General features: G+C 32.5%; 1 protein-coding gene across 1 annotated transcript; it reads right to left on the reverse strand.

Moving 5' to 3' along the window:
* Nucleotides 1-1,451: 1,451 nt before the first annotated feature.
* mRpL24 (mitochondrial ribosomal protein L24) lies at nucleotides 1,452-9,866 on the reverse strand. Its single transcript, XM_088242033.1, has 6 exons — nucleotides 9,699-9,866; nucleotides 9,305-9,480; nucleotides 8,420-8,537; nucleotides 4,868-5,008; nucleotides 3,675-3,806; nucleotides 1,452-1,616 (listed from the first exon to the last, which is right to left on the reverse strand). The coding sequence occupies exons 1-6, from the start codon at nucleotides 9,792-9,794 to the stop codon at nucleotides 1,518-1,520; spliced, it is 762 nt and encodes a 253-aa protein (XP_088098159.1). The 5' UTR covers nucleotides 9,795-9,866; the 3' UTR covers nucleotides 1,452-1,517.
* Nucleotides 9,867-12,140: the final 2,274 nt, after the last annotated feature.

Here is a 12,140-nt window from a genome sequence, read left to right on the forward strand (position 1 = left end):
ATACAGCTGAAAATTTTAGCATACTTTAGAGGCATGTATACCAACAATAAAATCAGACAATCGGACTCTCCAAACCTGCGAAATTTTAAAATCCCCGTTATTTTCTGAACACACCTCGTATAAATATCTACCATTGGCGTGTCCCTGTCTTTTGTTTTTTTAATATAAATTGTATATTATATAGCTAATACCCGTATTCAGAGACAATACTAAAGGTGAGAAAAGTACATTCTTATGTCATATGCAGAGAAAACCCGAAGGTGAAGACAATAGAATGTATTTTCCTCACCTTAAGTATTGTCTCTGAATACGGGTATGAGACTCTTAAAAGCGCTACTTTTATCTGCCATCCTTAGACGTAAGGTGTACAGATATGATTACTATTTTTGAAAACGCTAAACATGCCGATACTCAGAACTACCATTTGGTTCAGTTTTGGGGTGCGTAAAACGGGAATATGAAACCTAAATTTTTTGTTGATTACCTGCGAGAGAGTGACCTATCTACCGTCTTCTTCTTAAACATTCACGGCATGTCATGGTGTCGGGATGCATCACAATACATCACCGGGGTAATTTAATCATGATAGAAGCGTCAGTGAATGCTGAACAGTATAAAAAAATATTTTGGAGGAGGTTTTTCTAACAATTGAGGACTTAAATAAATAAATATGTGATCCAGTATTTCTGGATGATTCTCCGCCTCGCCATCTGGCTCGTTGTGAGAGTGTGCTTTATTATTTAAAATATCTTCACGCTTTATTTTATTGTTTTTAACATTTTTTATGACAGTTTTGATGTTTTTCTTCCTCAGGTATCTTTTTCATGGCCAAGAATAGCCCAGATTTAAACATATTAATTTTTTTATGGGCTCTATTAGGAAAAATCTCCTCAAATCCAGTGGTTAAAAAATACAATTGAAAATATGTGGTATGAAGAAATTTATAAAAAGCCCTTTTAAATAATAATCCACGCAGAGATTTATAAATAGCGTCATCAAGGTGGTCATACAAATTATAAATACTGCATTTTCAGAGTAATGAATTAGCCAATGCTCTCTTTTGCGATGTATTTAAAATCATGTATGAAAATTTTCCCAATAATATAATTAAGCATGCTTTGGACACACATACATATTTGTTACTAAACCTCGGTACTAGCCTTGATTAGTACAACTCTTGTGTTGTGTACAAGTTAACGGGTTTCCTTACAGATACTGCCCACTTGATATCTAGTGACAAATTTAAGCTACGCGACAGCGCTTACAGACAAGCACCATTGCTTTTCGAACATTGCACTCAAAATTTAATTAAAAAATAACTGATATTTTAGGAGATAGAGTAATTTCTCTAAAAGTTGTTTTTATTTTTAAAAATTCATTGAATTTTACCCACTCTATTAATGAACTCGACGGTTGAAATGTTTATTTGATATTTGAAATAAAACAGTTGGTGTTATTAAGTATTTTTTATTGTTAAACATTCTTAATTTTATTTCACTACAAATGCTAAATATTATCTAATACCACCAAGTAGGAGCTGGCTTTCTGTCTTCCTTGATTCCCATACTGTCTGCAATGTCCATCTCAAATGTTTTAAGTTCAGGTGAAAATGTGATCTGGAATGGTCAAAGGAAAATGGTCAAAATAAAATGGTAAAAAAACAGTGTAAAAGAATACTAACAAAGTGAGTCTAAAATCAACTTATGGAAGAACTGAAGTAATATGGAAATCCAGACATAGGCAGAGATGCGAATGTTTAAGCGTGCGTTAAGTGATTGCTGATAAAGAAATCAAACTTTGGCTAAAGTATTTTAAACAGATTATTCTAGTCACGACTCTTAAATTAAATGTGTACTGTAAAAGTGTTAACTTTGCTTTTAACAAGTAACTTCGCCTATTCTTGTTTTTTTGGTCCAGTACTTTATGGTTTCCATCAACTCTATTAGTTACGTACGTAGAGTTAGGATGTAAGCATATTCATTGTCTATCTTTGACAATATTACAGAAGTCTTGTACAGTTCACTTTATACCCAAGCATGTAACAGCCATTTTTGTGAACATTTTTTGAGTTGTGCCTTAATATCTGAGAACTTTTGACTCCAGAGGAAAACATGCTGAAGGTGTGTTAATAATTTTTTTACAATTGATTGTAGATATGTACTTTCATATATCTGTATCAAAAATATTTTTTCTGATAGCTCGGTTTGTGATTGATTATTTTGAGAAAAATCTTTAAAACATTGTTTTTTGAAAATACTCAAAATTACAGGCAAAATTAACACGTTTTATGGTATACAATGTTTTCATACTGCATCTGATTATTATTATTGATTATTATTAAGGAGTCCGTTAAAATATTTTTGAAATGCAAAATGAGCATATTTTTTATTTTTAAATAAGTTCCAAAAAATGTAGAAGAAAGGTGTTATGTCAAACTTAGCAAAGTATAAGATAAATAGCAAAAATTGGTTTTAACTTTAACCTTAGTAACAATTTATCCACTTTTGTGTGATATAAATCAATTGGTTTTACGAACATCGTAAATGTGAATAATATTTTGGGTTTGTCGAAAAAAAAATGTGGACAAGGATTGGCTTTAACTCACTAGGAAGTTATTTAGATCAACAAATTACAGCAGAGATGAAGAACATTCTAGAGAAGGGAATGTGAATGTCCAGGCAATTACAGGGTTTTATGACCTGTCAATAAAAGTTTCAGTTCTTTAACTGCACAGAAATCAATAGTTAATAATAATTGGAGGAAACATAGGCAGAATTGTGAATGTTACCCTCATAGAATTAAGAATAGTCCAGAAACCGCATACGCACATCAAACAGAAGGCGACTAAACTACTCATAAATGAGTAGGTTTACGTTTTGACCCATTAGTTTCTTTGTAGACGTCGCTCAGAACGCAACTCCTGATTTAAATTCAACTATGCCGTGTTGTGTCCTTTTAAAGTGTAGAAATACTGCTAGGATCTTAAAGAAACGGGATGGTTTCACATTTTATATGTAATTAGCAAATTAATGTATAAGTAGCAAATTAATTACTTAAAAATTGAATTATTTTTCCATCTGTCAGATTGTCGAAGAAACAAAATGAACATTTCGGGTAGTAAATTTTTTACCCTACTTTGCTCATCTAATCAGAGAACTAATGAAAATTGGACCTTGGATAAAACAACTCCGTTGTGGACATTTGACCGACATTATCTTTAAAACATCAGATATTATTTAACATGATAAAAAATATATCCGTTTTATGTAAAATAAAATTTGTTTTATATTTTAAGTTTTAAGTTCATTAATTCAATTACTCTCATTAAATGACCCTTTACTTATCTACTCTGTTGTGTCAATAGATATTTCCGCATGCAAAAAAAAATTTTAGAGAAATTAACAGATTGCTTTTTCTTTTACCTTACATTTGTGTTATAGTTATATTTTTTCCCATCGCAACGACATCGCGGCAACATCACAAATGCGCGCGGCGAAAGTGGGGCATAGTGAGGGGATTATTGGACACAGTCCGATGTATTGAAATATGATTCTACGCTCCTTCTGGACTATTCTTAATTCTATGGTTACCCTTCTCTAAAATGAATTGTTATTTTCAGAAACCCGATTAGTCGTTGACTGAATACGTTAAGTTAAGTCATTTGTTTTATTTACCTTTGCAATTGTTTCTGAAACTGTATCTTTGTCCAAATTTTCCGGATAAGTTCCTTTTGTCTTGTAATCTTTTGTTTCAAGGGCCTGTTTTGGTATGGGGATAATACGGCTCGTGTCTTTAGACACTCTCACCTGTCAATAGCCAATTGAGAATAATTATAAATAGAAAGGTTATACATACCAAGATGAAAAATTAAAATAGCTTTGAGTTTAAACCACCCTCCCTTCGCAGTGATGCGTAATAAATACTGGGTTGAAATTTTCAGTATTTCTTCATGAAACATGCATGTATTTGTTAAAATAATTTATAATTACCTAATAAATATTTATTGGACATAGTAAAAGTATTAAATATCAGAAATTGGAGATAAATCACCAACACAACAAATTATTTACATAGTTTAAACCGTCGCTTTGTTTAATTCAAATTAACCGGATGGCTGGCCTTACTATTTTTGTTTTTTTTTTCAAGTCTCTTGAGTAAAAATATGTAACCTGCATATCTGTTTGTATTAGAAATAATTCAAATAAAATGTGTAGCAAGTCACGGCATATAAAGTAAAAGAGTACCACGCGCTCTTTATGTCTCTATGATTTTACTATTCATGTGCGAGATAGACAATTCTACACATCACGCAGGCCAATACCAAGAGCCTGTACACTACACTGCCAGATGCCAGAATCAATATCAGTTAGTGGTTTTTTCATGTTTTTAGCAATAAGATTAAAAATATTATCACTTTTGACTTCAAATATAAATAATTAAAGCAATTGCCGACGAAAATTATATTTTTCCCATTTCAAATCTCTCAATTCACAGCACCTAAATGCGGGGATGTTTTTGGCACAGTAAGGAAAGAATTAGCAAACACAACCAGTTTTTATTGACTATTCAAACTTGTATAATGTACCTAGTTTTATTTTTAAAAAGACGATTTCCGCCTGTTGAGATTAAGCTGTGGTTTCCTAACAAAGCGATGGCTATAATACGCTGTGATGGGATGCATCTTAATGGTGACCTGAGATGCCAACTTGCCGTTATCTGGCGGTCATGATCACCTAATTTTTGTTGAATGATTAAAGAATTTTATTATTTTATTTTTATAATTCTTCAAAATATTTTACTGTTCAATTCATATAGCCTTTTTTTATGCAAGAAACCAATTAGTGGGTTTTAGAAATGAAGCACTGACCTTTTCCCCGTCTTCTGTAAACCTCCACTCTACCTCAGTAGCCTTCATAGTCTCAGGATCCACCAGCTTGACTTGATCGGTGACCAGCAGTGGTGCCTCAGAGCTGACCAGTATTCCAGGAAATTTCTTATCCCTACCCATCTGTAACAGTCGCAAATATCGTGAAAAACTTGTAAAGGTACAAAAAAATGAAAAATAGCAAAGCCATGCGGAAGAAGTGTACAAGTTTTGGATTTTGTCCAAGGGAAGAGACCATTGCAGGAGACTGCTGCAAGATATTGCATAGATTTATATACTATTAAGCGTGTTGTCCAGATGTTTATTGATATATATGTTTATGTAGTCATTTTTAATTTTTATTTTTGCTATTGTTTAATAATGTTCATGCTTCCACATTACTAGTATGTTGTATCCCAACTCGAGACAGGGCTCTTGACCTCATAGTCTCATAGAGTTAGGCATAAGCTTTTATATTTTTTTGTAATTTACATGTATTTCTATGAATAAATAAATAAATACTACTACCATCATTTCATTTATTTTTTATTTTTTTACATTGAGAACATTACAGAGTATCCAATGAGGAGTTCCACTGTTTTCTAATTATTTTTATTTCTATTAGCGTACTATTCAACTAAGCAAAAATATATATACTTTTTTTTTGTGCGTTATTTACAAAGATATGATTTTTTAAAGTTACATTTATCAAATACCGCGCCAAATGACTGTAATCAGTGTGTCACTTTTCAGTAGTGACGTCATGTAACGGTTGGCGTTCTTGCTTTCACTGACCGCGATAAGTTGTATTTCTCCAGCCAATAACAAAACTGATAAGAGTCTATGGAATATTGCTTTAACTACTTCATTTAGTTGATAGTAATTTGCTCATTTCTACGTTATGGTTGTTTATACGAATGGTAGATCTGGCAACGCTGTTGAAATGTCAAAACTTTTCAATCACAAACTATACTCTTTTTTTCTATGGTCAAAACGTTCCTTACAAGGTGCGGGGGGGCTTTAAAGCGAAAACCGGAAATACTACACATAGATATAAGGAGTGACGTCATTATTTACGATTTTAAAATGAATACTATTTTTAACATTTTTGATTTATTTTTGCGCGCGTTTTTGAGATATTTCATCCTACTCCAAAATTTTTAAATATTCACGTGTACACGAAAACATTTTTAAAATTTAATTCCGGGTTGGGCTGGAATTCCTCATTCATTCCCAATACATTACAAAATATACATAAAATGCATATTACAATTTGGAAATTGCCTTCTTAAGAGAAATCCCACTATCGTGAAATATATTGACATCCGAGGCGATACCTACCGGCATAACCATTGGCAGGCTGGTTCTGCATAGTCTTAGGTAGAACAACCTGAGTTGCCTTTGTCGAAGATCAGGGCCAAATAGACCAAGTTCATTCAGAATCAACAATATTTTGAGTTTATCCAAATTTTTGAAGACAAGGAATGGATTTAACTCCCTGGGGAGCTGTTTGTATTAACATATCGTGGGTATACTGGCAAAAAGCTTTAACTCTCAAATACCTGTTATGAAAAATCAAGCATTTAAGTTTTGTTCCAATTTTACTCTTTTATATCTTATTTAAATATACTAAGATGTTAAGTGCTCATTTAAGAACATGTTTTTAATTTTTCCGTTTCTTAATTTTATATTAATTTATTTAAAACTTTAGCCTGAATAAAATAGCGGGTATACAACTTGACCTTAAATGTCTTTTTAAAACTACAGATAAATGAAATTTAATATGACTTAGTGTATTTTGCCAGATTGTAGAGAGTTCAAAACTTTACAAAACTGCATCATTAAGTCATCAGCATCTATAAGCGTAAGATATTTTTAGTGCTCTGGGTGTTTTCTGCAGATTGAGAAATGGCATTTTTGTGATCACCACTATTTTCAGAAGGTGATAATTACAGTTTTTTGTATGAAAGCGCCCTGGCTGTTTTTAGCAGAACATGGGATTGACCTTATCGCAGCTGATAACTCCAATATCTCTCTTTCTTAAATTGTGGATTGGCTGCTATCTGCATAACTACGTTCAATTATTGTTCTAAACAATTTTTTTACACTAAGGAAATGCTGATCTGTATTTTGGAAAATGCCTCAGGATCGAAAATAAAGAGGCATACTGACATACCTTATACGACATACGTAACGGCACAAATGTGCATCTATCATCTTCGAGGAATCAGCGAACAGCCTGTTAGCCACATGTCCGGCAGTAACTATGATAACAATCTACAAACGCTATCCTTCGAATGTCTTTCTTTATTTTGCTAACCATAATTTTAAAACGGTGCTATATTTATTTTTATATTGTTTACTTTCAAGCATGAAAACTTGACTAGTGATAATTATAACAGAGTAGATATACTCTGCTCAATGCTGTGTATACTCTGCTCAATTAATTCCACTCGTTCATGCACTTTGTTGCTGCAAGACAATTGGTAATCGTGCTTCAATATGTAAATGTTATTTATTTATTTATTTTACTAACATAAACGGCAAATCTGCCTTTTACAAAAATTTATAATACTAACATATTTGGCTTAATATTTTTTTTTTTTGAAAACATAAATTTCCTTTTACAAAACGGTGGCACCTGTCTAGTCATTCTTCCAGGCACCCTGAAGTTGATGAGAGATAATAGTTCAGGGCAATCTCATATTGAATTTACAATTTTGAATAAATTTAAAAGGTCTATAATTTTTCTTCTATCGTTAAGTTTTAACAAATTTAATGTTTTTAGTAAAAAATCGTAATTTAAAAATTCATGACTGATTCTAAGTTTAAGTTTTATATACCTTAAGAATTGTTTTTGGACTCTTTCAAGATAATTTTGGTGACAGTTGTAGTAAGGAGTCCATATTGTAGAGTTATACTCTAACTGGCTTCTCACTAATGAAGTTTACATCAACTTCAAAGTGCCTATGTTTTTTAATTCCTTAGTCACACGTAACATGAAGCCCAACATTTTTAGAGATTTACTAGTAATGTTATCAACCAAAAAACACTTAAATTTTGTAAATGGGGTCTAGAATTTCAACAGTCCATGCGCTCAGTAGCTGCAAGACTTGTTATAATCTAATTCCTATTTTTAAAAATGAATTTTATTTTAATTATTTTAACATCATTCAAACATTAAACTTCATTGTCAAATAAAAACATCATGTAAATGGGGCTAGATTACTTACCATCCAAGCGCTCTGTAGCTGTGAGACGTGCTTTAATCTAGCTCTTATGTGCTATAATTAAAATATATCATAATGGAAACGATGAACTAGAATACCAATCGTCCATGAGCTCTGTAGCTGCTAGAAGTGCTAGGATATCTATTTATTGTACAGCGCCCTTGAGGTGATTTTCACAAAAATGAAGCTATATTCATTATCCAACTATAATAATTACATTAGACCACCACGCACAGCTTTGAGCAGGCAGATGAAGAATAAGAAGCATATATTATTTTACTACCTGCATTAAAACAATGAAAACTTAAAAATTCAAAGAAATTACCCTTCTGAAGTGAGTATTCATTCCTTCAACGATGACCCAATTCCTCTCTTGAATGACTTCTATCACCAATCCTTGTTTTCCCTTGTCCCTTCCCACCAGCACTTCTACTCTATCACCTCTGAAAGAAAAAATATTATAATGTATGAGCAGTACTTACACATAAATATATTTTTTTAAATTTATTCCAACACTAACTCAGCGTCAATGAACCTATTTTTACAGTGAATGAACCTGGTTTGGGACACCCATAAGTAAAAAAAGATCCGAAGTTCAAATCCCACTCTACCACAACTCGATTTCCATTTTTCCAGCACAAGTTATTTACGACTTTTAGGAAATGGTCTGAAAATTGAAATATTTGAGTAAACAATATGAACTCGAGTATTTCTCTTTAAAAAAAACAAATGTGACGGACCGAACATACAAACTCAACACAGGACTTTGGTTCCATGGAGTTGGGATTTATGTCTCAATAAATGTAACATAAGTGTATTGTGAATAAAATGAATAAATACATAAAATAATAAACACACACATGCATTTTCAATTTTAATAACCCTGCAATAGTAAATACACCGGTAGGTTAAGAGTATTTGCAATTCAAATTGATATCCATTTGGCAATTCTAGACCTGAGTACGGCTCATTGTTTTGCTGCGAACTGTAGCTAAATTAATACCCAATAGTTATAGAATGGTTTTCCTACGTTTGGGCTCCTTTATAGCTTAGCACATTATTACTCTGATGAAAATTTCCTATTGAGTTGCCCATTCCAATCGCACACACTCTGCGATATTGCAAATAAATCATTCCACAGTAGGCAGAGGTAGTAAAAGTCGATGCAGACAGTATTATATGAAAATAGATAGACGCATTTTTTCCTCACTTAAAAATACTCCAATCTCCGACTGGCTCCAGGAAAACCTTCTTCCTGTGTGTCCCGGCTACATTCTGCTGTTGGAAGCCCTGAGTCCAAGGTCGGTTGGTGGTGAAACGGTACTTCTTCTTCTTAACAGTGCGAGGCAAGTACTGTGGATACCCTCGGGGAGTTTTAAAGAATACCTACAGACAAAAATTACCCATTAATTTTATATTATTTTCTAATTTAATAATAATTTTCAACCAATATTTTGAAAATGAGCGGTGAGATATTAGTTTTCAGGATTCTATCTACATAGACAGATTGATACATCTTTTAAGCAGACGAGTTTTATAATTTTCAAAAATAACCAATGGATTAAAAACAACGCCAATCTATGCGCTTGTAAATCAAAATATACCTGCTCATAACTTCGTTTTATGTATGATTCCGGCAAGTTTGAGTATTTTATAGTAAGTTCACCAATTTTTTGGCTCAAATAATTAAGAATTCGCATTTTTGGGTAATATTTTAAACTTAACCTAAAACTTAGCAAACTTGAACAAATGTCATTATCATATTGCCAGTACCTAATAAAATTTACAAAATTGTTTTTGGTTTGAGGAATCTTCCAGTTCTTACCGAAACATTATCTCTTGAAATAAAAGTTCTAGAACTATAGAAATAAGAGCAACAATAAATTACTTTAGCCACGTTTCATGGGAATTATTCTCCTGTCTACGTCGATTGTTGAAAAAATCGGTGGCCGGTATGTCTTATTGTTAGAAAAAAAAAAACAATGGGCCACGTTTTATTTCATTTCAAAGAGTTCTTAAAAATAATTGAAATATTTTTTATTTGATTTTACATATTAAATGTTATTTTCATAAGTTTGTCCAATTTACAACATAAAATACATCGATAATGCTTTTTTAATTAAATATATATATTTTATCTTGTACTTACTCTGTAAAAACAAAATGTTTTAAAGTAAGTTTCTTTTTTTACCAATTTTGTCGGCTTGATTTTTTTAAATAATTAAAAAGGAGGTAATATTTCTTTATTTACATGTGCACATAATTAATAAACACACTTATGCTTGGGTATTTTTATTTCGGATAAAACGTTTAAAAAAATATCAAACCAAAGAATATTTACCGACTCAAATTACTCAAATTACGTAAGTACCTCTTACGCATTTTACGTAATTACCTTAAATGATAAAAAAAATTAAACAAATATCATGCCAAACAAGATTACTGTAGACGCTACCCTCACTCATGGAAAATGCGAATGTTCTGTACAGTGGCAATGGTAATTCAATTAAATAATTATTATTGAACATCTACATGCCTTCTGCCTTTTATAAAACAACAAATATTACTAACAATAACACCAAAGTAACAAAAAAAGGAGGCAAATATATTATTAAAGTAGTACAAACAAATCATCACACCGCTTCCCCGTAAGAGTAGGCAGAAAGGATAAAATGCTATATCAGTCTGTCTTTGCATATATACCTCGTTTCTCCTACATTCATACATCTTCTTACACACGCAAGCCGATTATTTTGACTTTTGACAAGCCTGTGTTCAGGTATTTGTTGGGTTTGGTCGTGCTATGTCTTTCTCGATCTTTTTAATTTTCTACATCCATCACCATTCACATCGTCAATGTTTTGATCCGTTCTTTCGCCATCCATTCACCCTACACTTACAAGCCGACGCAAAACTCCTTTCTTGATTTTGTCGATAATACTTGTCTCAGCTTCACATAATACACGAATCTCGTCATTTGTACACCCACCATACATATTTTTACCACACATTCGACCAAGAGATCACCTATTCGATATTATTCAGACTATTTTCATCCTTGTTTTTTCAATTCCATACTTCGCTCCGATACATCAAGGTTGGTACCAGTGCAGTACAGTAGTATACTTCTTTTGAAAAGGAATGGCAGAATCTGCCGAGTTTTCGACAGATTTAAGGTTTAGATATCTTTCAAACCTTTCGGAGAAATTGTGTAATATGAATAAGTTCAATGTTTGAGAGACTTTGGATACCTATTCTAAGTAGGCTCACGAGAAAAACAATCTATTCAAAGTACAAACAGGTAAATAAAGTTTTTACATTTCACACTAAAAATGATGGAATATTTGTGGTATCGCTTTCAATTCTTGTAAGTAAATGATTAAACCTTTTTGTATAGTGTCAGTAAAAACCAGCGCGTGAACAGTGAAAATGTTTATCCCATAGACAATAAAAACAGCTGATAGTGACAAAATTTGACGGTAGGGTGCAGCACAGCGTCACGTGAATTTTAATGGCGGTGGATTGGGAGTGATTCCGTGTTGTCTTGTGATTTTTCATCAATACTCTTTTTCTTGAGTATTCAGTTCATTTTCCGTGTCATTTTCAGGAAAAATGTAAGTTGTCGTTTTACTCGTTTTCTCTTTAACTCTCGCCCAGTCGACAGAGCGTCGGTTTGTTTTTAAAACGATTCCTGTCAAATTCTCCTTACAGACTGCTTTCAGCTTTAGGGGTTGCTGGTGTCATTAATGTTTTGACGTTAATTCGCGTAGTTTAGCAGAATTTTAGCGATCTATTAACCTCAGTAATTATGTGTTTAATTCGATACCTACAGCTTGGTCAAATAACCTTCGCTTTAATTGTCTTAGAATGAATATTTCACGACTGCCAGCCAATTGATGTGATCGATTTTTGTTAGGGGTTGACTGCTCCAATATTTTTGCGTATTGTGGTGTTTGTTAAGCGCAAATAGACGTTTCACGTCATATGCAAACTCATTGTTCAAACAACGTCACCGTACGTTTTTTTGGCAAATAATATGTATGTTG

The sequence above is a fragment of the Micrasema longulum genome, unplaced genomic scaffold (genome assembly GCF_059751315.1).
Source record: "Micrasema longulum isolate JH-2025_06_02 unplaced genomic scaffold, ASM5975131v1 h1tg003255l, whole genome shotgun sequence".
In the NCBI taxonomy this organism is placed as follows: domain Eukaryota; kingdom Metazoa; phylum Arthropoda; class Insecta; order Trichoptera; family Brachycentridae; genus Micrasema; species Micrasema longulum.